Source organism: Drosophila santomea, chromosome X (genome assembly GCF_016746245.2).
Source record: "Drosophila santomea strain STO CAGO 1482 chromosome X, Prin_Dsan_1.1, whole genome shotgun sequence".
Lineage (NCBI taxonomy): Eukaryota > Metazoa > Arthropoda > Insecta > Diptera > Drosophilidae > Drosophila > Drosophila santomea.
The window spans coordinates 93,118-117,895 of NC_053021.2; the positions used below are offsets into that span (position 1 = coordinate 93,118).

At 40.0% G+C, this 24,778-nt stretch overlaps 5 protein-coding genes and 1 long non-coding RNA gene across 11 annotated transcripts; 3 read left to right on the top strand and 3 right to left on the bottom strand.

Moving 5' to 3' along the window:
- The first annotated feature begins 536 nt into the window (after nucleotides 1-536).
- LOC120455749 (cytochrome c oxidase assembly factor 6 homolog) lies at nucleotides 537-1,112 on the top strand. Its single transcript, XM_039642173.2, has 2 exons — nucleotides 537-584; nucleotides 650-1,112. Exon 2 carries the CDS (start codon nucleotides 736-738, stop codon nucleotides 1,012-1,014), a length of 279 nt encoding a protein of 92 aa, XP_039498107.1. The 5' UTR covers nucleotides 537-584; nucleotides 650-735; the 3' UTR covers nucleotides 1,015-1,112.
- A 225-nt stretch (nucleotides 1,113-1,337) lies between these two features.
- LOC120455893 (molybdenum cofactor synthesis protein cinnamon) lies at nucleotides 1,338-3,961 on the top strand. Its single transcript, XM_039642388.2, has 7 exons — nucleotides 1,338-1,491; nucleotides 1,548-2,308; nucleotides 2,435-2,613; nucleotides 2,672-3,100; nucleotides 3,165-3,327; nucleotides 3,645-3,743; nucleotides 3,804-3,961. Exons 1-7 carry the CDS (start codon nucleotides 1,461-1,463, stop codon nucleotides 3,945-3,947), a joined length of 1,806 nt encoding a protein of 601 aa, XP_039498322.1. The 5' UTR covers nucleotides 1,338-1,460; the 3' UTR covers nucleotides 3,948-3,961.
- Nucleotides 3,962-3,991: 30 nt separating this feature from the next.
- On the bottom strand, nucleotides 3,992-11,730 carry LOC120455894 (uncharacterized oxidoreductase SSP0419). Of its 2 annotated transcripts, none has more exons than XM_039642391.1 (4): nucleotides 11,595-11,730; nucleotides 11,428-11,467; nucleotides 4,534-5,312; nucleotides 3,992-4,473 (listed from the first exon to the last, which is right to left on the bottom strand). In XM_039642391.1, the coding sequence occupies exons 3-4, from the start codon at nucleotides 5,300-5,302 to the stop codon at nucleotides 4,250-4,252; spliced, it is 993 nt and encodes a 330-aa protein (XP_039498325.1). In that variant the 5' UTR covers nucleotides 5,303-5,312; nucleotides 11,428-11,467; nucleotides 11,595-11,730; the 3' UTR covers nucleotides 3,992-4,249. The 2 variants fall into 2 exon arrangements, with proteins under 2 accessions (XP_039498325.1, XP_039498326.1); XM_039642392.1 differs by having other exon boundaries at nucleotides 11,682-11,698.
- On the top strand, nucleotides 5,203-10,747 carry LOC120455895. Of its 4 annotated transcripts, XR_006356526.1 has the most exons (4): nucleotides 7,380-7,695; nucleotides 8,710-8,840; nucleotides 9,572-9,696; nucleotides 9,774-10,747. It is a non-coding gene; the product is annotated as an uncharacterized LOC120455895 (long non-coding RNA). The 4 variants fall into 4 exon arrangements; XR_005616777.1 differs by lacking the exon at nucleotides 7,380-7,695 and adding an exon at nucleotides 5,203-5,341 and having other exon boundaries at nucleotides 9,572-10,747; XR_005616778.1 differs by having other exon boundaries at nucleotides 9,572-10,747.
- An 8,107-nt stretch (nucleotides 11,731-19,837) lies between the features above and the next one.
- On the bottom strand, nucleotides 19,838-20,260 carry LOC120455593 (dormancy-associated protein 2-like). The gene has a single exon (XM_039641966.1). The coding sequence runs from the start codon at nucleotides 20,258-20,260 to the stop codon at nucleotides 19,838-19,840; it is 423 nt and encodes a 140-aa protein (XP_039497900.1).
- Nucleotides 20,261-21,400: 1,140 nt separating this feature from the next.
- LOC120456040 (putative glycine-rich cell wall structural protein 1) lies at nucleotides 21,401-22,670 on the bottom strand. Of its 2 annotated transcripts, none has more exons than XM_039642612.1 (2): nucleotides 22,600-22,670; nucleotides 21,401-22,067 (listed from the first exon to the last, which is right to left on the bottom strand). In XM_039642612.1, exons 1-2 carry the CDS (start codon nucleotides 22,600-22,602, stop codon nucleotides 21,507-21,509), a joined length of 564 nt encoding a protein of 187 aa, XP_039498546.1. In that variant the 5' UTR covers nucleotides 22,603-22,670; the 3' UTR covers nucleotides 21,401-21,506. The 2 variants fall into 2 exon arrangements, with proteins under 2 accessions (XP_039498546.1, XP_039498545.1); XM_039642611.1 differs by lacking the exon at nucleotides 22,600-22,670 and adding an exon at nucleotides 22,191-22,517.
- Between the last annotated feature and the right edge of the window lie 2,108 nt (nucleotides 22,671-24,778).

Below are 24,778 nucleotides of genomic sequence, written 5' to 3' on the forward strand. Positions count from 1 at the left end.
GGCGCTTATGTGATTTTCTGCTGGCATTTCCATCCTTATTTGTTTACCTACGACAAGAATAATATTGTATGTATACAGTTCAGTGTCGCCGGGGGTATTATATGCGTACCACACAGTGACACAGAAAAATAATGTATTTAATTTTAACTGTTATAGCTGACGGTGAAGGCTGTCATCTTAGTGGTTTTTGTGTTCTTACGTTTTGTTTTTCTTTTGCAAACTAACTTGTGAGTTGCACCCAAATTTGAAAGAATACGTTTGTAAAGATGAATTTTTTTTGTTGCAGTTACTTTAACGTTTAATCATAAGATATTAAATTGATTAAATTCACTATAAAAGAGCACAGCAGAAACGGTGCAAACAATAAACAAATATCATCAGTGTGCACATAAGATTGACTTTTTATTGCGGCTCCATTTTTAGGTGGTGTTTATGGTTTGGTCACGGGTTTAAATACGAAAAACAGATTTGGTGAAGCCTACATTTTAAATTTAACCGCCCAAATATCCGCCCTGCAGTGTTGCCACACGTTGATACACTAGGTTATCGAAATAAACAGCTGATTTTAGTTTTGTAATATAGAGGTTGGTTTTGTTGGCTGATATTTTTTTTATTAAATTAAATTAAATATGAACTTTTTACTTTAAAGCGTTTGCCAAGTTCAACTTCTAGAGGAAGTCTATTAAAGCCCCAATTGACATACCATCGAAAATTCATTGCTAAACCATCTGGGAGATGAGTTTTCCGGACAAGGCGGCGCGCACAAAGTGCTGGAACAACCGGGACGAGTATTGGAAGTGTCTCGAGGAGCACGCTCCAAAGCACAGTTCTACCAGTGGGGAAAAGATACCCACCCCCTGCCAGAGTCTTCGCAAATCATTTGAGCAATCCTGCCCCGGCCAATGGGTAAAGCACTTTGACCGCAAGCGCACTTATGACCAGTTTAAGGAAAAAATGGCCCAGGGTTACGATCCATTGGAGGAACGTACAAGGGCCGAAAAGCGGGCCAATTGACCCTAATCCCGCCTAGGATTCTGGGAGTACTGTTGGCCTCCTAATATCCGTATTTGTATACTGTTTTATAGTAAATAAATAAACTATCTAATAACATAGATATATGACTACAAACGAAAAACATTTTCAATATATACATATGTATATTTTTGGAAGATGACACTAAGCATGTCCCAAAATATCCATTAATTGAATTGATTTTATCTACACTTCGGAAATAAGGTGCAATTAGATTTTAAAGCTGTCTTTTAATTGTATTTATTTATTGACATGACATGCCCATTGTAGGGTTAATGCTTCTGCTCCCGTAATCAGTGTTTACACTCCAGAGTTCAGTATAAATTATCGATAAAACGAAACCGGTTGCACGCTAATTTTTGTATTGTATTTTATAATTTAATTGAGTATCGTCAGTGGGAGCAGTTAGAAGCGTCATAGTTTACGTAATGGAATCGGTTACCTTTGGAGTTTTGACTAGTATGTGGGCCTTCATCTCCAAGAGAATTCTGCTTTACATGGCTTCTTACCTCTAGTTAGTGACACATGTTGGCGGGAGCCGGCAAAGGACACAAGTGGTCCTGTACTAAGACAATTGATCGTTGAAACTTTTGCCAATACCCAGGTGATTGGAAACATAGTTCCGGATGAAAAGGATCTCATACAGCAAGAGCTACGTAAGTGGATCAATCGGGAGGAGTTGCGAGTAATTTTGACTACCGGAGGAACGGGATTTGCACCACGGGATGTGACCCCAGAGGCCACTAAGCAGTTGCTGGAAAAGGAATGTCCACAACTTTCGATGTTTATTACACTAGAGTCCATTAAACAAACCCAATATGCGGCTCTTTCCCGAGGACTCTGTGGCATTGCAGGAAATACCCTCATCTTAAACCTTCCTGGAAGCGAAAAGGCCGTTAAAGAGTGTTTCCAGACCATTAGGGAACTCTTACCCCATGCTGTTCACCTTATAGGTAACGATGTGTCCCTGGTGCGGAAAACACATGAAGAGGTCCAAGGTTCTGCACCCAAGGGTCACATATGCCCCAACAAAACGGGAACTGGCACAGATTCCGATCGAAATTCACCCTATCCAATGCTGGCCGTTAAAGAGGTGCTTTCAATAATCTTTAACACCGTGCAGAAGACGACCAATCTGAACAAGATTCTCCTGGAAATGAAAGCGCCGGTTAACATACCTCCCTTCAGGGCTTCCATCAAGGATGGCTATGCCATGAAGTCCACTGGGTTTTCTGGCAGTAAGCGTGTTTTGGGATGCATAGCCGCCGGAGATTCAGTAAGTTTCGCATATATTTATAGTGGCAATCGATATTGGCAGGTAGAAACGATAATAATTTAAAAATGTTTAATGGATGAATGGAATTCTGCTTCTGTTTTTAAACGCACTTCCACTTGGTTTCAGCCTAATTCTTTGCCGCTGGCGGAGGATGAGTGCTACAAAATTAACACAGGGGCACCGCTACCCCTGGAGGCAGATTGCGTAGTGCAAGTGGAGGACACCAAGTTGCTGCAGTTAGATAAAAACGGCCAGGAATGCCTCGTGGACATAATGTTGGAGCCACAAGCTGGATTAGATGTTCGGTATGTTGTGCGAAATACCAAAGAGGGCCCAAATTAAACATTTATTTTATTTCTTTAGGCCTGTGGGTTACGATCTAAGCACCAATGATCACATTTTTCCTGCTCTAGATCCTTCTCCCGTGGTGGTCAAATCGTTGCTGGCCTCTGTAGGCAATAAGTTGGTTATACCCAACCCCAGGGTGGCTATAGTGTCCACTGGAAGTGAGCTCCTTTCACCGCGCGATCAGCTTACTCCGGGAAAGATCTTCGACTCAAATACCACCATGTTGACGGAGCTACTGGTTTACTTTGGTTATAACTGCATGCACACGAGTGTGCTTTGCGACAGTTTTGAACAGACTAAGGAATCTCTGTTAGATATCTTCGAGGTGGTAGACTTTGTCATTTGCAGCGGTGGTGTCTCAATGGGCGATAAGGATTTCATAAAGTCCGTGTTGGAAGACCTTCAATTTAAGATCCACTGCGGCAGAGTGAACATAAAACCAGGGTAATATTGTTTTTCTCAAGCCCTAATGCTATATGTCCATTATCACTTATCTTGTGTCCTTCAGCAAGCCCATGACCTTCGCCAGCCGGAACGATAAGTACTTCTTTGGCCTGCCCGGAAATCCAGTGTCAGCATTTGTTACTTTTCACCTGTTCGCCCTGCCCGCCATCCGCTTTGCTGCTGGCTGGGATCGCTGCAAGTGCTCCCTATCTGTGCTTAACGTGAAGGTGAGTTTCAATCCAATTTAATCACATTGTGAAATTGTGAGTGGCGACGGACTGTTATGATTGATGATAGTTTTATCTTGGTAATCAATTAAAATAGTGCAGAATATAGATTGATTTCGATCTTCTTTGCTTTGCTGAATCTTATCTGTCGCCTTATCTCTTTGGTACCTATTAATATAATGCGTACGTTTTTTTTAATATTGCAATTAAAAGCAAAAATCGTGATACCCCAATCGTTAATGTATTACATTAAAGTATCCATATACGTATATGTAATAATAAGAAGAAGACAATTCCTTGATAAATTTTTATTTCAGTTGCTCAATGACTTCAGCTTAGATAGCCGCCCGGAGTTCGTTCGGGCTTCAGTGATTTCAAAATCTGGGGAATTATACGCCAGCGTCAATGGAAATCAAGTAAGCCACTTTTCCTAAAATAAGCCCCATAGTATGACCTTCTTCCTGCTCTTTTCCTAGATTAGTAGTCGCTTGCAGAGCATTGTGGGTGCCGATGTTTTAATACACCTTCCAGCACGTACCACTGATCGCCCATTGGCGAAAGCTGGTGAAGTTTTCCCGGCCTCCGTGTTGCGCTTTGACTTTATCTCCAAGTACGAATAAAAACTACATTAACATAATATAATACAAAACTCAGACAGCACAGATACATTAGCATAAAGCTTTATTCTTTCATGTATGGTAACATTAAATATAATGTTCAACAATTAAACCGTTAGCATTGTGAACAAAACTGATTAAAAAGTAAATGTTATAAAAGCCTTCCGAAAAGAACAAAAGAAATATTATCAATCAGAGCATAATTGGTAAACATACCAATTAGAGAATGGAGCAGGATCAGAAGCGATATTGTAAATGGGAGCAGGATCAGGACCATATATACAGGAAATGAAAGAAGACGAATCTTAAACCGACTGACTGCCGTTCTCGCCGACTGTTGAAGCTACTGGCCTCTGAAGTCGCAGCGAGGAGCGACATGGCAACGCGAATTGGTACTTGTTGTGACTCAGGAGCGCATAGCGTTGCTGCGGAGCAAAGTCCCACAACGCCCGCTCGATCACATGAAGGGCGTCCGGACTGAGCACATCTGCTGTATACTGCGTAGGAGCCCCAACGGCCAAGGACATGGCTGAAACAAAGTGAAAAAGTTGTATATAACTGATTTCTTAAACCTGATGGAAAACCTTACTTTGTGCCACTGGTGCCTTGTACAATGACTCTGCCGTCATGCCGCAGGTATCCAACGCAACTACGCTGACGCCATAGGGATGCAGCTCCTTGCGCAGCTCTTCGGCACACTTGTCTACGGCAACTCGTGAGGCATTAAAGGCAACCAGTCCATCACCTCCGTTTCCAGCACTTCCACCTCCGCCAACTCCTCCCAAGTAAAGGAGTCTTCCACGTGTCGGACGCAGGAAGCCCACAAAGGCCTTGGCTACACGCAACGTGCCCAGGATGTTGGTTCTGAGCATGTGCTCCCACTGCTGGACATCCTGGGATTCAACCTGGCCCCGGAAAACACTGCCACTCGTGTTAATTACGGCCGCAATCCCGCGCTCATCGGCATTTAAGTTGGCGCCCATTACAACGGTAGCCTCGCGAAGCACATCCTCTCGGGTAACATCCAGTCTCATCGGAATAATAGTGCCTGCAATGGGTTCCTCACTGTACTCTCGGATCTTCATCCAACCGCAAAGAAGTTTGGCGGGTAGCGAGTCTTGGGCCTCTTTCATTCCAGCGAAAACCCGACATCCTTTGTTGGCCAAATGGGTGCACAACTGAAGACCCAAAGCGGTATCCGCACTGGTTATCAAGACCACGCGACTGGGATGACTACCCGCACTAACAGAGACGCTATCCTCGCGCACCTTACAGATCAGGTAGATAAGCAACGCGCCGGCGATCGAAAAAAGCGCCAGCAACTGGAAGCCCAACACCAGCATGGTCATTGCCTCCATTATAACATCGCTGGAATAGAATAAAATGATGAGATGCAGGTGAGCGGTCTGGTAGCACTGAGAATGTAATTTGTTAGTATAATAGTTTTGAGAAGATCCATTTAATATTATAATCAATTAAACAAGTAACAACTAGAGACGACCGCGACTTTAACATACAAAATTTCTGATATGAACTTTTGTGACGACGATGACTTGAATTTCCGTAATAAATATACTTTTTTATATTTACTCATTTGGTACGCTCTATAAAAAATGTAAAGCTCACTTATTTTGTAGTGTATTAAGTTAATACATTTTAGATCATGTATTTATATAGACGAATTTCCAAAAGTCATATTTGCATATAAATAGATAAGCTATCTAAAGTGCTATACAGTTGCGAGAGTAGCACAAACCTTAAAATCTTTGCAGGTTAACTATACCCGTTAATCGTAGAGTAAAAGGGTATACTAGATTCGTTGAAAAGTATGTAACAGGCAGAAGGAAGCGTTTCCGACCATATAAAGTATATATATTCTTGATCAGGATCAATAGCCGAGTCGATCTGGCCATGTCCGTCTGTCCGTCCGTATGAACGTCGCGATCTGAGAAACTACAAAAGCTAGAAAGTTCAGATTAAGCATACAGACCCCAAAGACATAGACGCAGCGCAAGATTGTCGATTCGTGTTGCCACGCCCACTCTAACGCCCACAAACCGCCCAAGACTGCCACGCCCACACTTTTGAAAAATGTTTTGATATTTTTTCATTTTGGTATTGGTCTTGTAAATTTCTATCGTTTTGCCAAAAAACATGTATTTAATCATATGCACCCCGCACCACGCACCCCGCACCCCGCTCACCGTATATCCCGCACCCGGCATAAAAATTGACAAAAAATAATCCGTTTTTTTCGATAGCAAAATATTTGCCCAAAAGTGGAATGCCATATCTCGTTGAATTCGGAACACCCCGCACCCCGCACGAAATTTCTTGTCTCTTATTTTAATATTATTTTGCATATTATTTAATTATAAAATATAATTATAAAAAGTATTTTAGAATAATATTTTTAGCATTTAGCACCCCGCACCAAAAACTATCAGTGTGGAAATTTCTCCTTGCACTTCACCCAGCTGAGTAACGGGTATCAGATAGTCGAGAAACTCGACTACAGCGTTCTCTCTTGTTTTTAAATTATGGTATTAAGAATGTGTGGATTGTAATTTCAAGAATTAACGATTAGAGACAAACAGACTCAAAATTTTATTTCGAATTTAATTTTATCGTTTTACTATTTTTACTTTCACCAAACTTTCTCCTAAACCATTTAAAATCTTGGTACGAAATCCTTTTTAGTTTTGCGATGGGTCGTTGTGATCGAATTCGCATACTTGATCTGTGCATTTCGTCGGAGTGATATAGACATTTTTAAATAAATCGCTTTATTTGTCTGCTTGTGCAGATCAGCTGATTAATTTGAAAATTGTTGGAAATGGGGCAATTTATTTATTTTTTTATAATAACTTCCTAGCACGGCAAGTACAACTTTTTTAATAAAAGTGCTAGTTCCGCGAATTTAAATATGTATATTTAATTACAATAACCTAATAAAATTGAAATGTAAAGGTAATGTGTGTTCGAACACTTAAGATGATATTAAGATATATTAGTTTAGCTAAAAAAACATTAGGAACCCTATAGAGGTTTTATAACAAAAGCGTGTCTGAAACAAATATACACTAATCGAAACTTTTTCATCTAAACGAGGAGTTTAATGAATTTTAGATTTCGGTAACCAGAGATTACATTTGCAGTATATGAAGTGTATATTTTTATATATGTAGCTTTGATATATTATGATCAACATGAAGAACTTTATAAACGTTTTATAACGAAAATGTGTAAGAAACCTATTATACACTAATGGACACTTTCTCTTCCAAACGAGGAGTTTAATCACCCTCTAGAGTTGGGTAACCAGAGATTGCACTTGCAGAGTATATGAAGTGTATATTTATATTTAGCTTGGATATACCTACTGACGTATAAATATGTATATCTTAGTCTTTTAACATTTTTACTTACGTTAAGACTCTTCAGGTTGCCGACGCATCGAATAACAACTTTACGCTTGTCTTGCACTATTTCCTTTCTTTCTATTTATTATGATTTAATTATCGCACATTTTTCGACGCCTGTAAAAAATATATGGTCTCTCGAAGAAATCGAAAATTTTTCAAGTGGGGTAACGGCATATAGATACATAGCTAACCAAGTATCTTTGGATCCATGGACACGACAAACGAACGTGTCCAGCGAGGCGTGGCCAACCATTTGGAAATAAACTATGCCTACGTTTTCTTGACTTTCCACTTCTGATGAAGAAAAGGAGGAGGTTTGGGGTTGGGTAAGTGCGTTGCTTTAATCATAATTTTTGCCATTTCAAATATTCGTTACTCGTAAAGCATAATGATATTTATATCTTATCCTGGAACTAGCTGTTAAATTTATATACTCTGACTTGAAAACAAATTGTTTGTCCCCCAAAGTACACTTTCTGCGGCTGGTGGAACCGGCGTTTCCCTTCATCGTTAAGCTGAAAGAAGTCGACACGCGGAAATGGGTTTGCCATATTTGCTGCATTTTGGGTTTAATCGTGGAATTTAAGTGTAGGGTAAACGGAATGTACGGTGCTTTTGGTCAAACTTCCACTTCAGCGGTACTGCATCCGCCACCGGTTGCGTAATAAGACAAACAAACGGCGGAAAAAAACAAATGCATAATGGCAATCAAACAATACGAGGAAATTTGAGAAAACTTAGAGAGCAGTTTTGGTATCTGCCAGTTTTTTGGAAAATATATCGGACATGGTCTAAAGACCAACTTGATCCTATGCCGATTAATATAAATTTCAGTTATGGTTTTCAAATCTGAGCAACGATGTAAAGTACATTACTTTCATTCTATATATATTTACATTTATATACATTTGTAAAACTCTATCGTTTAGGTGTCATACTTGTATTACATTTTTTTTTTGATTAGGTTGTTTCAAGAGCTGTTATGATATGTGTAGACGTGTTGTATAAAGATTATAAAACAGTTTTCTGAGTCAGTTATCAACTGCCTGACAGCTCTAACGAATCTTAGAACGGACTCTTATATGCCTGCGGCGCGGGTTTGCTAATAATCAATTACTATTAATCATAAATAGCCGGTAGATGTCACCTCGTGTGCAATTTTCAAAGCAGTACCTTTATACAGATAAATTAAGCGTCCAATTTAGGGAGGTTGGTCCAAAATCTTTTTAGAATTTGACCTAAACACTTAAACTTTTGCAATTTAAAATTTTTTTGAATTTTACAACTTTTCTTGTCAATTTTAATCGTTAAGACAATACATTTTTCAAATATCTTTCCAGCTCTCCGTCTAGCTGAGTGACGGGTATCCAAAGTATAGAGTAAGAAGTATAAATCGCCAATTGCGTTCTCTCTTGTTGTTAGTTCGGCCCACGATTTTTGTTTTACTCGCATTGAGTACGAGGCAATTCGGGTAAATACCAATAACTTTGTTTGACTGGCTTTTATTTTCTGTTTCTCGGTTACACATTTCGAAAGGCATAAGACATTACTTATGTATATCTAACACATACGTGTATTGTTCAAAATTCAAGAAGATATCCGAATACTCAGGTTGGCAGGCAAGTTGACGCAATTTTTAAAGTGTGATTCTAAAAAAAAGTGTAAACCTTTTTAAATAAGCGATAAATTCAATATAATTATATGAATATTTAAATTATGTTATGAACAATTTAATATCTGGACTTGTGGGGTAAAGCTGGTTTTAAAAGTTAAAGTGCAACGAAACGATAAATAAATGTAAGATGCTATATTCAATATCGTCTCAATCGCTTAAACTATTTTTGGGCTCGGCCTTTTCCCCTTCGTAGCTTGAACGCAAATGCAAAGCGAAATTATTGTCTGATTGCCATAATTGATGATGCGATAGAAGAAATGGAAGAAAAACGCCGATAAAAACAATAGTCACGACAGAAAAAGTATGCAAAACAAAACCAAAACAAAGCAAATCTTGTAGCCCTAATTAATTTTCACTTCAACTGTGGAAAAAAATTGAACATTTTACTTTGTTTATTCATGTTTTGTAAAAATTATTCTTTTTAAAGATATTTAGTAGTCGAATGCCACAAAATGAATTTCTGATAAAATATTTTATGCTCCTCAAATTGGAATTTGTTTGTTTGATCTTGCTTTTCCTCATTTAAGATTAGCTCATCGTCTTTCAGTCAAGTGAGCTAAGAACGGGCATAAAGACGCTTTACTCCGAGATTTTGGGATCGGATGACATCATTTTGGCGACCATCAATATGTGGTCTTATGAAGTGGGAGTGGTAAGAGAGAACCTATAAACGATAATCTACCATGGCTTTTGACAGCACTATTCCCTATGGAATATTTTCTACGCAAGGAACGAAGCATGTGATGAGACCCTTTGAAGTATACATATATAATCTAAATTAGTGATGAAAGTTGAGTCAATACACATGACTATGTGCATCTATGGTATAAGTCTGAGTGAAACTTACGTAAAATATAACAATTGAAAGCTTTATTTAGTTTTATTTGTAAACATTTTTTTCGATGTACAAATTTGTATTTTATATATTTAGTTTGTGAACCATTTAGTGAATTATCGTGTACAATTTAACTTTGTTTTAAATTTAGATGTCTGCTTTTGTTGGCCCAAAAAGCGAAAATAAAAACTAAAAAATGCATTGCGTTTGCAGCTGAACAACTTTACGCTCCATTCAGCATTAAAATTGCTTTGTGCCACTTTCAAAGCTATTTCTACTGCAACAAAAGCAACTGCTTCTCTAACTTTGTTTTTTTTTCTACTGTGTTTGGTTTTAACTATTTCTTATTTTCTATTTGCAAGCATTTGGAATGCCTCCTATGCACTTTTAAGCTCTTTTCTTATTGGCAACAGACACCAAAACACGTGGAACCAAATCAATTGATAGTTAAAAGTGCTCCCAGGTATATAACCGTGCACGTATCGTTGTCTGGAGGAAGGTCGCAAAGCATCAGATGGGAGGGCATAGAAACGATAATTAACAATTTCTGCCAATTTAACACCAGTTAAATTCCTCAACCATCTCTTTTCAACCCTCGTTGGCTGGCACATCACAACCGATAAAATAAAAAACACTTTCAGTGTAATTGCGAACATATAAGACGTTGCCATGAAACGAGCTTTCCTTTTTCGGTGTTGCCACTTTATAATGGAGGTTTTCCGATGGGGTGATCTGCGTATGCCTCGGGAATTTTAATCATTTTTCTCTGTTCGGACATGCCTAATAATTTGTAGTTGCGCATGCGCCGTTTCCATTTCTTTGTGCTTACGGCTTACTGCAGCTGACGAAGAATCCACAACGAAATATCTATACATACACACTTAAAAAAAAATTTAGATTTTTTGTTCTTTTTGAAAATTTTAGGTGAAGTTTGTGTGCAATGAGTTAAGGGCTAAGTAACAGGTGTCGAGCGTTTTTGTACTTTTGTATTGAATAATTGTAGTTTTCGTCCAATTTCACAGCAAGAGTGGTTGATGCCATACCTTGCTTTCTATTGGGTCACTCTCAAAAACGCATCTGGCACTGAACGTTCTTGAAATTCCGTCGGTAAATGCATCCGAAGTTTGAAGTGAAAGGCTAGAACCTGACAGAATGTTAAATGTATTGAGCAATAGGATCCACATTAATTTTGTGTGCGAGCTTAAGGGAGAGTTATTCAGAACAGCTTTCCATTTCAGGAATGCCCGCTAAATTAGCCTTTTTTTTGCATTCAAGCCATTGCTTATTTTATTCCCAAGTGCTTATTCAGTAAATATCTAAAATAATATCTTGAGGAAATTACTGTGTACATTCTTTTGAATAATTGTATCTTGCGCATTATTGTATCTCTTGGTATAAAGAAGATTTGGCACGAGCTAAAATGTATTTAAAGAGATCTAAAGAATGTGCAGTTAAAGCTAAGATAAAGTCGGTATGCAAAGGGGGGAGTGAGGGGATGTTGTCATGGGAAGGCGCAGGTTTTGGCCCTAAGACACGTTTGAAGCTCACCTTTTGGTATATGTCCAATTTTAAAATTAAATCTGGTTGGCTAAAAAAAAATTACACTTTTATATAGGAACAAAAAATTAAACAAAAAAAAACAAAACACACGACGCGATATCAAGTATTCACTTTAAATTCACGGTTGATTTAATTTTTTGTTGTTTTCGGTTTACCAATTTAACGCACAGCCTGCCGATAGCCCAGGTGTGCTTAAGTGCGACAGAGAGAGTATTATGCTACTTATTTGTTGTTGTTTTTACTTCTTTGAGTCAGCGATATTTTTCCGCACTGCGACTGTATCGACTGAGCTGAAACTCAAGACTGGTGGCTTGAAATTCGGGTTTGTTTTACCGAACAAAAAAAGACGAAGATCAGGCGGCGTAGACGAGGTCTTTCGGCCCCATCACGCAAAGTCGTGCCCCCCCACCACCTTGCCTAAATGCCTTCTTTTAAACACGCTTTTGCGATCGTGTGTCAGGCGAAAAAATGTCAAACGATAGCTGGTGATCCTTAACTGGTTTTTAAGTCTGCAGTCCGTAGTCATGAATGTAAATAATACTCCCGAGCCACTATATTTACATTTCACATATTGAGGGCGCACAACCTGCTGGAATCTGGCTTTATTGTTAGGACCAGTGACTAACAAATGTGGGTGTTTTTTTAATACACCTTATTACACCAACAGTTACTTAAACTATGAATGTGCGAGCATACCAATTCCGTCGATGAAGCTTCTTGTGGAAATATTGAAATTTCTCTTGTAATTCCCAATGGTTGAAAAATGAAAATATGAATGTATACTGGGAGGAAATAGGCCGCGATTTTCCGTTCAATTTCGCACTAAGGAAAACCTGAAACACGAGAAAAAATTGTAAGCTTGACAGGAAAGGGTGTAAAAAGCGGTTTGGCTTAAACTGCAATCGGCCAAGTCGATTGAAAACTTGTTGATGCTTTAGGAAAACAATCATGTACAGACCATGATAAATATGTAAATGTAGCGAAAATAGAGGCAAACGATTTTATATACAATTTTTCCAATTGTCCAAATATTATCCAGTTGATGAAAAGGCAGACATTCGTTGCCTCCCTCTAGTGAAATCCTCTTTCAGATATTTCCCCTTAGTTAAAGGAGTATTTTAGTTCAACGCTCGAGAAAAGCGCGAAACAAGTTTTTCCAGTAGAAGTCAGAGTAATCTGGCTCTTCTGTAGACGATTGCCAAAAGACAGAAAAATTTACAAAAAAGGCAGGACAAATTAGAGAATACTCAAGAATATCACACCGAAAAATAATTTTAAAAAACCGTTCTATACCCGTTGCTCGTTACCTACCTATACGTTTTTTTGATACAAAATAATCAGTATTTTCTCGATAGCTATCAAAAAAGTTGTCCAAAAGTGGAATGCCATACCTCGTTGCATTCCTAACAAAATTTCCTATCCACCTGTGTTAAAAAAGGAAATGCTAAATTTTTGCAATTTTTACTCAAATTTTGATGATGGTACCCCTTATCAAAAATGAGAAAAATTTGTTAAAATTTTATTTTTCGAAAATCATAAAAGTAGTGATAGGGATAGTTAGCTATGTAAATTGGCATTATAAAACAGTCTTTATTTTAGCTCTGCCGCCGTTTTTGGCCAGGTTATGGTTAAAACGCCGATTGAAATAATCAAGTTATTGGCACTATTTTTTGATGCATTTTTTTTTTTTGCCATTTTTTCACATTTAAAATGGTGTTATAATAATTATATTCTAAAACACAAATTAAATGTTCTTTTAGACAAAAAATAAAATAATTACCAAGCAAACAAAAATGTCAGAAAGTGGCTAACGATTATTTCGTTTCTAGTAGACACCTACTGCTAATTATGATCGCCTGGTGCATAAAGTAATGAAATGTGCCGAAAACCAGAGTTTTGTTGGGCAAATTTAGAGATTCTGGATTCCATATACCAGGCGAACAGAAATGTCAGGACGTGGCCAACTTACTTACAACCGTACAACCGTACTTAGGGATGGGCGATTCAAATGAACTGGGAGCTTTCGTGTCTATCCGATCAAAGCTCGTGAAACGTCCACAAGAACGACCGATTCATTTGAATCGCCCATCCCTAAGTAAGCTTTAGTTTCAGCGATCAGCTGTTCGTTTCCACCTGCTATTCGATTCTGTTCGCCTGGTACTTCAAACCGAAAAATCACCAATTTCCTTCATTTTGGAGCGCCTCAACCAATTTCTTCGGCCAAAATTTTCAGTTTTACCGATGCTGAATACCAGGCGAACAGAAACAGGAAGCAGGTCGCCGTCGATTGCTCCGAGTAAATATAATCAGCTGTTCTAGGCTGCTCTCCTAGAGATGGGCGATCGCGCTGTTCTTGTGGACGTGTCACGAGCTTTACACCGATAGACACGGAAGCTCTCCGTTCATTTGAATCGCCCATCCCTAAGTAAGCTTTAGTTTCAGCGATCAGCTGTTCGTTTCCACCTGCTATTCGATTCTGTTCGCCTGGTACTTCAAATCGAAAAATCACCAATTTCCTTCATTTTGGAGCGCCTCAACCAATTTCTTCGGCCAAAATTGTCAGTTTTACCGATGCTGAATACCAGGCGAACAGAAACAGATAGCAGGTGGAAACGAACAGCTGATCGCTGAAAGTAAAGCTTACTTAGAGATGGGCGATTCAAATGAACTGGGAGCTTCCGTGTCTATCAGTGTAAAGCTTACTTAGGGATGGGCGATTCAAATGAACGGAGAGCTTTCGTGTCTATCGGATCAAAGCTCGTGACACGTCCATAAAAACGAAGAATTCATTTGAATCGCCCATCCCTAAGTAAGCTTTAGTTTCAGCGATCAGCTGTTCGTTTTCACCTGCTATTCGATTCTGTTCGCCTGGTACTTCAAATCGAAAAATCACCAATTTCCTTCATTTTGGAGCGCCTCAACCAATTTCTTCGGCCAAAATTGTCAGTTTTACCGATGCTGAATACCAGGCGAACAGAAACAGATAGCAGGTGGAAACGAACAGCTGATCGCTGAAAGTAGAGCTTACTTAGGGATGGGCGATTCAAATGAATCGGTCGTTCTTGTGGACGTGTCACGAGCTTTGATCCGATAGACACGAAAGCTCCCAGTTCATTTAAATCGCCCATCCCTATGTAATGTTTAGTTTCAGCGATCAGCTGTTCGTTTCCAGCTGCTATTCGATTCTGTTCGCCTGGTACTTCAAATCGAAAAATCACCAATTTCCTTCATTTTGGAGCGCCTCAACCAATTTCTTCGGCCAAAATTGTCAGTTTTACCGATGCTGAATACCAGGCGAACAGAAACAGATAGCAGGTGGAAACGAACAGCTGATCGCTGAAACTAAAGCTTACTTAGGGATGGGCGATTCAAATGAACGGAGAGCTTCCGTGTCTATCGGTGTAAAGCTCGTGACACGTCCACAAGAACAGCGCGATCGCCCATCTCTAGGAGAGCAGCCTAGAACAGCTGATTATATTTACTCGGAGCAATCGACGGCGACCTGCTTCCTGTTTCTGTTCGCCTGGTATTCAGCATCGGTAAAACTGACAATTTTGGCCGACAAAATTGGTTGAGGCGCTCCAAAATGAAGGAAATTGGTGATTTTTCGATTTGAAGTACCAGGCGAACAGAATCGAATAGCAGGTGGAAACGAACAGCTGATCGCTGAAACTAAAGCTTACTTAGGGATGGGCGATTCAAATGAATTCTTCGTTTTTATGGACGTGTCACGAGCTTTGATCCGATAGACACGAAAGCTCTCCGTTCATTTGAATCGCCCATCCCTAAGTAAGCTTTACTTTCAGCGATCAGCTGTTCGTTTCCACCTGCTATCTGTTTCTGTTCGCCTGGTATTCAGCATCGGTAAAACTGACAATTTTGGCCGAAGAAATTGGTTGAGGCGCTCCAAAATGAAGGAAATTGGTGATTTTTCGATTTGAAGTACCAGGCGAACAGAATCGAATAGCAGGTGGAAACGAACAGCTGATCGCTGAAACTAAAGCTTACTTAGGGATGGGCGATTCAAATGAACGGAGAGCTTCCGTGTCTATCGGTGTAAAGCTCGTGACACGTCCACAAGAACAGCGCGATCGCCCATCTCTAGGAGAGCAGCCTAGAACAGCTGATTATATTTACTCGGAGCAATCGACGGCGACCTGCTTCCTGTTTCTGTTCGCCTGGTATTCAGCATCGGTAAAACTGACAATTTTGGCCGAAAAAATTGGTTAAGGCGCTCCAAAATGAAGGAAATTGGTGATTTTTCGATTTGAAGTACCAGGCGAACAGAATCGAATAGCAGGTGGAAACGAACAGCTGATCGCTGAAACTAAAGCTTACTTAGGGATGGGCGATTCAAATGAATTCTTCGTTTTTATGGACGTGTCACGAGCTTTGATCCGGTTCGTTTCCACCTGCTATCTGTTTCTGTTCGCCTGGTATTCAGCATCGGTAAAACTGACAATTTTGGCCGAAGAAATTGGTTGAGGCGCTCCAAAATGAAGGAAATTGGTGATTTTTCGATTTGAAGTACCAGGCGAACAGAATCGAATAGCAGGTGGAAACGAACAGCTGATCGCTGAAACTAAAGCTTACTTAGGGATGGGCGATTCAAATGAACGGAGAGCTTCCGTGTCTATCGGTGTAAAGCTCGTGACACGTCCACAAGAACAGCGCGATCGCCCATCTCTAGGAGAGCAGCCTAGAACAGCTGATTATATTTACTCGGAGCAATCGACGGCGACCTGCTTCCTGTTTCTGTTCGCCTGGTATTCAGCATCGGTAAAACTGACAATTTTGGCCGAAAAAATTGGTTGAGGCGCTCCAAAATGAAGGAAATTGGTGATTTTTCGATTTGAAGTACCAGGCGAACAGAATCGAATAGCAGGTGGAAACGAACAGCTGATCGCTGAAACTAAAGCTTACTTAGGGATGGGCGATTCAAATGAATTCTTCGTTTTTATGGACGTGTCACGAGCTTTGATCCGATAGACACGAAAGCTCTCCGTGCATTTGAATCGCCCATCCCTAAGTAAGCTTTACTTTCAGCGATCAGCTGTTCGTTTCCACCTGCTATCTGTTTCTGTTCGCCTGGTATTCAGCATCGGTAAAACTGACAATTTTGGCCGAAGAAATTGGTTGAGGCGCTCCAAAATGAAGGAAATTGGTGATTTTTCGATTTGAAGTACCAGGCGAACAGAATCGAATAGCAGGTGGAAACGAACAGCTGATCGCTGAAACTAAAGCTTACTTAGGGATGGGCGATTCAAATGAATTCTTCGTTTTTATGGACGTGTCACGAGCTTTGATCCGATAGACACGAAAGCTCTCTCCGTTCATTTGAATCGCCCATCCCTAAGTAAGCTTTACTTTCAGCGATCAGCTGTTCGTTTCCACCTGCTATCTGTTTCTGTTCGCCTGGTATTCAGCATCGGTAAAACTGACAATTTTGGCCGAAGAAATTGGTTGAGGCGCTCCAAAATGAAGGAAATTGGTGATTTTTCGATTTGAAGTACCAGGCGAACAGAATCGAATAGCAGGTGGAAACGAACAGCTGATCGCTGAAACTAAAGCTTACTTAGGGATGGGCGATTCAAATGAACGGAGAGCTTCCGTGTCTATCGGTGTAAAGCTCGTGACACGTCCACAAGAACAGCGCGATCGCCCATCTCTAGGAGAGCAGCCTAGAACAGCTGATTATATTTACTCGGAGCAATCGACGGCGACCTGCTTCCTGTTTCTGTTCACCTGGTATTCAGCATCGGTAAAACTGACAATTTTGGCCGAAAAAATTGGTTGAGGCGCTCCAAAATGAAGGAAATTGGTGATTTTTCGATTTGAAGTACCAGGCGAACAGAATCGAATAGCAGGTGGAAACGAACAGCTGATCGCTGAAACTAAAGCTTACTTAGGGATGGGCGATTCAAATGAATTCTTCGTTTTTATGGACGTGTCACGAGCTTTGATCCGATAGACACGAAAGCTCTCCGTTCATTTGAATCGCCCATCCCTAAGTAAGCTTTACTTTCAGCGATCAGCTGTTCGTTTCCACCTGCTATCTGTTTCTGTTCGCCTGGTATTCAGCATCGGTAAAACTGACAATTTTGGCCGAAGAAATTGGTTGAGGCGCTCCAAAATGAAGGAAATTGGTGATTTTTCGATTTGAAGTACCAGGCGAACAGAATCGAATAGCAGGTGGAAACGAACAGCTGATCGCTGAAACTAAAGCTTACTTAGGGATGGGCGATTCAAATGAATTCTTCGTTTTTATGGACGTGTCACGAGCTTTGATCCGATAGACACGAAAGCTCTCCGTTCATTTGAATCGCCCATCCCTAAGTAAGCTTTACTTTCAGCGATCAGCTGTTCGTTTCCACCTGCTATCTGTTTCTGTTCGCCTGGTATTCAGCATCGGTAAAACTGACAATTTTGGCCGAAGAAATTGGTTGAGGCGCTCCAAAATGAAGGAAATTGGTGATTTTTCGATTTGAAGTACCAGGCGAACAGAATCGAATAGCAGGTGGAAACGAACAGCTGATCGCTGAAACTAAAGCTTACTTAGGGATGGGCGATTCAAATGAATTCTTCGTTTTTATGGACGTGTCACGAGCTTTGATCCGATAGACACGAAAGCTCTCCGTTCATTTGAATCGCCCATCCCTAAGTAAGCTTTACTTTCAGCGATCAGCTGTTCGTTTCCACCTGCTATCTGTTTCTGTTCGCCTGGTATTCAGCATCGGTAAAACTGACAATTTTGGCCGAAGAAATTGGTTGAGGCGCTCCAAAATGAAGGAAATTGGTGATTTTTCGATTTGAAGTACCAGGCGAACAGAAATGTCAGTAGGTGACCGGCGATCAGTTCGATGGTGCAACCTAACTAACGGTTGTTTTCCAGCAGATGACGACCATAAATGTCGCGGCCCAAAAGTATGCAATACGCTGTAACGCTTGCAATCAGCAGCCTGAAAGTATGCAACGGATACTGTCTACGCTTTGTTTATTGCTTGAAATATGTAAGAAAAACGCTGCATACTCTCAGGCAAAGTCAAAGCCCCAAAAAAACTTAAGCTAGGTTTAAAATGCAATTAAATGCATTATACAATTTTAATAAAAGATTCCTGCGAACGTGCGAAAATAATTGATGACCATGCTGATCCTAGGATCTACGCCTTAAGCGCAGAACTAGCTTTCTCCTTAACCAGATGTATAGTAAATAAATAAAATACTCTTTTAATTGTTATCCGATTTCGATGGGATTTTGAAATTTCCCAGCACCATTGCAGAAGCAAGAGAAGCACAACAAGAGACAGACAGTCGGGCATTTGAGCCATCTTAATGGGCTGAGCAGGCCAAATACAGCGAAAATCATTGGAGCAATTATAAGGCATCTAAATGTTGGTCCGATGACGAAGAGGAGTAGCAGTTGCAACATGCTGCTTGCTGTTTGCTGCTAGCTGCTTTTGATCCGAATGCAACAAGTTCCAGGAAGAGGAAGACGAGGATCGGATCTAGATCATCATGATCACTATATGTCGCTGATCGTGTGTATGTCAGTGCAAGTCGGCATTCGTTTTAAACAAATAAAGCCCGCGACTAATTGCATTTGCACTTGTTGTGCGATATTTCTTTGCTGGAAATTACACACGGCCACAGTGGATGGAATACGAAAGAGTCGGGATCTGCGTTCTCTTTAGTTAAAGATGGGTACTGAGCTCAGTTTAAGACACGTCATTTGTCATTTGTCATTTATCTTTCGTGGCCTTTTAGCGTTTGGCTTAATTGACTTCTTCTCCATCATCGTAGCTGCAGCGAAATACAAAAACAAGCCAATGGACAAGCAACGAAAAACTGGCAACGAAACGAAAAAATGGCCGATTTAGCAGCTAAAATAATATCCGGGCGGCTGAAATTTTCAAGAAATCGAAGATCGTTGGCCACTTCCTGACATTTCTGTTTGCCTGGTAGTTATTTTATTTCTTGTCTACAGCGCTTATACTACAGAAGAACATTTAATTTGTGTTTTGGAATATAATTATTATAATACAAATTTAAATGTACGAAAAATGGCAAAAAATTAGCATATTCTTTTTTGAACGCAGATGGATAGGGAAATTTGTTACGAATGCAACAAGGTATGACATTCCACTTTTGGACAACTATTTTTATTGCTATCGAAAAAATACTGATTGAGTTTCTTCTCAGTACTCCTCCTTGCTTTATTGCAAGATTTCAAAATCTTAGTTGTTTTTATAAATTTTGGCCCGCAGCACTGTTGTTTGGCCTCATAATAAAATCTCCATATTTGGAGAATTTTGTTGCATTGTAATGCAAAATATTAAACATTGTTCTTGCTTTATTTTCATTTAGTAAATATTAACAAATATATTTTAAATATAAACTTTTACCAACTTCCTGCGTAAGCATTAGCAGAGGCATATGCGCCAGTACCACCTCTTCCGGATGCCCAACTACTAGCACTGCTGATGGCGTACGAATGGGGTGCTCCTTCATGGTAACCACCTCCTCTTCCGTTGTTACCACCACCTCCTCCGTGGTAACCGCTATAGGCTGGGTAATCGACAAAGAGTCTTATGGTGCTGCCTCCTCCGTTGATATAACCACCACCTTCTGATGCTCTGTGGTATCCATATCTCTCATTGTAGCCGCCACTATGATATGCCCCACTGTCGCCGTTGTAGCCTTCCCCTCCACCTCTACTTCCGAAAAGCAGCTTCCTTTTTAAGGCGAGTAAACTTGGAGTGGTGACGCTCACGCAGCTGGTTAATACAAGAAGCCAGAAGGCAACATGCTGCCAACTCCTCATTTTACTTGACTATTTGCAATTGGTCTTCCGGATTTTATTGGCGCTAAAACAGATGGGTAATTATTCGTCAACTGTAAATTGCATCTTTATATATGAACACCCATTGTTTACTGTTCGATCGGTCGTCAACACTGGGAGCCAACGAATTTTCTCATGGATTGCAATGATTTATACAATAATTACGTGGCCGACGGACATTAAAGATTCTTTATTTAATTGATTAGTGGAAATAATAAAAAAAAAGGTTTACAAATTTAAAAAAAAAATGTTTAAGAAAGCGGTTATATTACCAATAGCTATAACAAACACATTGCCCATAATATGATTAAGAATGTAGTTCATCTAAATGAAATTGTTTCTTTTATTTCATTAACAGGATAAGCAGATGTACCGCTCTCGTTGAAAAATCGGAATATCAAGCTTAATGGAAATACATTGGGTATACCGGAGTATACCCGATGATACTTCTCACTTAGAGTAGTAGCAATTATTTGCATGACATCCATTGGAAAATCCCTCTTAATTGGAAAAAAGGAAAAACAGTAGAATAAAACCAGTAACACACAAGTGGATGTTAGAGAATGGTTTAGAATGTTGATAATATTGTATATATTTTTACCAAGCTATTACATTAGAAGCATATTCCAACTTCGTTATCTGGAAACTCAAAGCTTAAGTTAATGTATTACCTACTTTTGTGCAGCGTTCTAAAACTCAGCTCCTGAAAACGATTGTGTACTTGTAGGCACAGCCTTTTGGAACGTGTGCTGCCAGGTGTTTAAAACCGAAAAATCACAAAATTTTCCCTATAACATTAAACTTTTTTTTTGGTAACAGTAGAAAACTACAAATTTATCATGCAAGTCTGAATTTTTTAGGGCAAATTGGGTGATTTTTATATTTAAAACACCTGGAAAACAGAATTTCCAAAAGGCGACCAACGCTCAGTTGGTAGTTTATTTCAATAAAACTGCTACTGATCATGATCGCCAGCTAACAAAAATTGAGAAATTACATTTTTTGGCATAAAATAATTTCGGAATATGGGCTCTTTCATTTCCTCTTTTGTATTGCTATTTGTACTGGGGTACATTTATTGATTTAACAAGCATGTGCCATTTGCTACATCAATTAGGTAAGTAACGTAATAACAAAAAAAATTTTATTTTGGATACATATGTATGTACAGTATTTACAAAAGTGGTTAAAGATTGATTTGACAACTTTCTAGGATTGGACTAAGATTTTAGGCCCAACCTCCAGCCGGCTGCCAACCGCCGCCACCGCCGCCTCCATGGCCGCCGCCGCCGCCGCCAGAGCTCAGTTTGATGATTTTTATAACCTTGGTGCCGCCACCTCCGCTGCTTCCGTGACCACCACCTCCGCCTGATGACCAACCGCCACCTCCTCCTCCTCCTCCAGAAGACCAGCCTCCTCCACCACCACCATGTCCTCCTCCGCCGCCTCCGAGACTTATGATTTTGATGAGTTTAACATCGCCTCCGCTTCCGCCGCCTCCACCTGAGGACCAGCCACCGCCGCCACCTCCAGAAGACCATCCACCTCCGCCCCCGCCGCCACCCCCTGAGGACCAGCCACCTCCTCCTCCGCCGCCTCCAGAAGATCCACTCTCCGTAATCACTTTAATAATTTGCACGTCTCCTCCGCCTCCATGACCACCACCACCGCCACCACCTCCTGATGACCATCCGCCTCCACCTCCTCCAGAGGACCAGCCACCTCCTCCGCCGGGCTTAGGCTTAGCCGTCACACTGGCCACTCCGATGAGCAGGAGACACACAAAGGCCTGAAAAGCATAAACACTTTATTAGAATCACTTAAAAAAAAATGGCCAGCACGGGAGCCAGCGCAATAATTTAGGATAATTCAGGATAATTTAGTAGTTATCCTGGCGAACGACGAACCGTACTTTCATAGCTTAAAACACTCCGCTTGGGTTAACTAGTGGGTTTAGTGCAAATCCACAACTGACACGACCACAGATGGCAGCGAGAGTTTTTATACCAAACCAGACGCGACATAACTTTAACCGGAAAAGCTTGGCTCTGCCAGATGGCAAAAGGAAAAACATTTTTTAACGCTTACTGTGGGGTTGGCAGATATTGAAGGTGCTACCGAGGCACTGCTAAGAATAAGGTGGTATAAAAATATTATATTATATATATATATATATTATATATAAAAATATTATATTATATTATATATATATAAAATAGGTTTATCTACAAAATAGACCTATAACCGTAATATAGTTTGTATGCAACTACAACTTTAATTATATTATCCTAAATAACTACAATAAAAGAATTTGGTATTACCATTGATTTTTTTTCCGTGTTATTGTTGCAATATGGGCCAAATGGTGCCGCATCATCGTCAGGGGGAGGATTCAACAATGGGCATTAGTTTTGAAATCCCAATGGATGGGGTGAAAAAGATAGCGGGCGAAAGCTGCAGACAACTCATAACTGCAACTCCATCCGATTGCTGCATCTGCAATAGTTTTGTAGTCAGCCAAAGATTTGTTTGTATAGTAAATGCACATCTCCCAACAGACAAGTTGATGGTGCACCTTTCCCATTGCATAATCCGCAACATTGCCGGTCACAATAGCAACTTCAGTCCAACTTGCAACTTGTGACGTTGTGCGGTTATTGGATTTGCATCTGGGGGTATCGATGGTAATTTGGTCTAAAACTTTGACAAAATCCCTCAGAGGCAATCACGATGACGTCGCTCAAATCGCGAAACACCAACGAACTACAACAAAATGACTATAAGACTAATTTGCCATAGCGGGATATGGATGATGATTTAAGAATGGAAATAGTCCTTTTATAAGCTGTTGCACAAGTGCACAATTTGATTATTATAAAAATATGCAGTCGTGGCATATTGCAAATATCCCTTCCAATAGATGTGCAAGCTAAAATCCAAACAAAAACAGATTGACTATATAAATTCATTAGTCACATCATTTCTTTACGTTGCAGGCAAATGCCTTCCCATAAAATGATTATTATTTTTTAATTTTAAAACTATATATTATAAAACTACATACCTGTAAATATAAATTGACTTTTAGCATGGCTTTTTCTGCTTAGCATTCCCCACCTATTGCAGGTAGGCTGCAGTTACAGTTTCATTTCGGTCTCCACCAGTGCCGGCATCATTTGTAGTGTAGTGGATCAGCGGGTCAACGTCCCGTGGGCTCGGCTTAAGCTGCGATGCGGCGCAGAGAAAACGTGTTTGCTGCCTCCATGAACTTATAATACTTTTGGCGTGTGTGTCCTCTCCTCCCCCTAGTGTATATTTTGGGTTTAGGCTGGGGTTTAGTCAGCGAGACAAAAGCGATCAGTGAATTAAACAAGAGACGTGGGTTCGGTGGGCAAACTTTTTGCGATTTCCGAATTGTTACATCACTGCACTATATGCTGATATGGGCCGGAAAAAAATGTACAATCGCTTATTCTGACCAAAGTTATATAAAAAAAGGTTGATTATGTCGTACACTCTTTGGTTTATTTATTAATTATGAATAGTATTCATTATCGTTAGCTATTAGGTAATATATTTAAGTTTAAAGTGATGCTCTCTGGTTACATTGCATTGCGTTCTTTATCAGTTGTCCTAAGTCAATTGTATAATTTATAAACCCTTCTTCTTCGTTAAATATTTATTGGTTAGTTATAGCGAATGTTGCACAAGTATATCTATCATATATATATAGTGCCACGTAGAAGTAACGCTTATAATGTTTACACCTTGGCATACGTTTGTTACAATTGTATAGCTAATATAATTTAGATTTAAATTAGTTATAGAGCAAAAAAAAACGCACAAAAAATAGTAGGAATAAGGGTGTTACGTGTAGTTAAAGATATTTATCTATGCAAAGTCTGAACTGCTTGCGCGCTTTATACAGAGAAAGCACTCTTGACTAGACATGAGATGACTAGATGGTTTATACTTGGGTAGACGGGACCATGGGGTTCCTATTGCTTCTGTCTCCGTTAGCAACACCTTTCAGGTACTTGGAAAACATTCTTTTGGTGGGGCAAAAGGAACCCTAAGTTATAGACGGGTAGTCAGTCAGGAGAGCTTCGAGGCCCAGAGAATACGGCACGTCAATCGCTCAACTCAGGCGAGATCATGCCTTCTATGGGCTCCAGCTATTGTTCCATAATAATCGTGTCTTCAGACTTCACGTTGCCGGAATTAATGGCCTCCATGGCCTTGCTGAGCAGAGTGGCGTCCTTTAAGCTGACCACCTGTACCAGCTGGGGTTCTTGGCCAGGACCTCCCTGGATCATCATCTGGTGCATTCCAGGCGACATGGTGATGGTCTCCAGCTGGTCGCCATTTTCCACCTTTCAGAATTTGAAAAAAGAGGTTATCTTAGTTAGTAGAAGAGCAAATTCATAATATTTCTTTACAGATCAAGGGGTCCTCGAAAATTGTCCACTTTTTCTATCTAGTTAAAAGGAAAAGAAAATA

Coding starts and splice junctions, on each gene's coding strand:
- LOC120455749 (XM_039642173.2), top strand. CDS start 736: ATGAGTTTTCCGGACAAGGCGGCGCGCACAAAGTGCTGGAACAACCGG.
- LOC120455893 (XM_039642388.2), top strand. CDS start 1,461: ATGGAATCGGTTACCTTTGGAGTTTTGACTA. Junction 3,101..3,164: donor AGAGTGAACATAAAACCAGG/GTAATATTGTTT, acceptor TGTGTCCTTCAG/CAAGCCCATGACCTTCGCCA. Junction 3,744..3,803: donor CCAGCGTCAATGGAAATCAA/GTAAGCCACTTT, acceptor CTCTTTTCCTAG/ATTAGTAGTCGCTTGCAGAG.
- LOC120455894 (XM_039642391.1), bottom strand. CDS start 5,302: ATGGAGGCAATGACCATGCTGGTGTTGGGCTTCCAGTTGCTGGCGCTT. Junction 4,474..4,533: donor CAAGGCACCAGTGGCACAAA/GTAAGGTTTTCC, acceptor ACTTTGTTTCAG/CCATGTCCTTGGCCGTTGGG.
- LOC120455593 (XM_039641966.1), bottom strand. CDS start 20,260: ATGAGGAGTTGGCAGCATGTTGCCTTCTGGCTTCTTGTATTAACCAGC.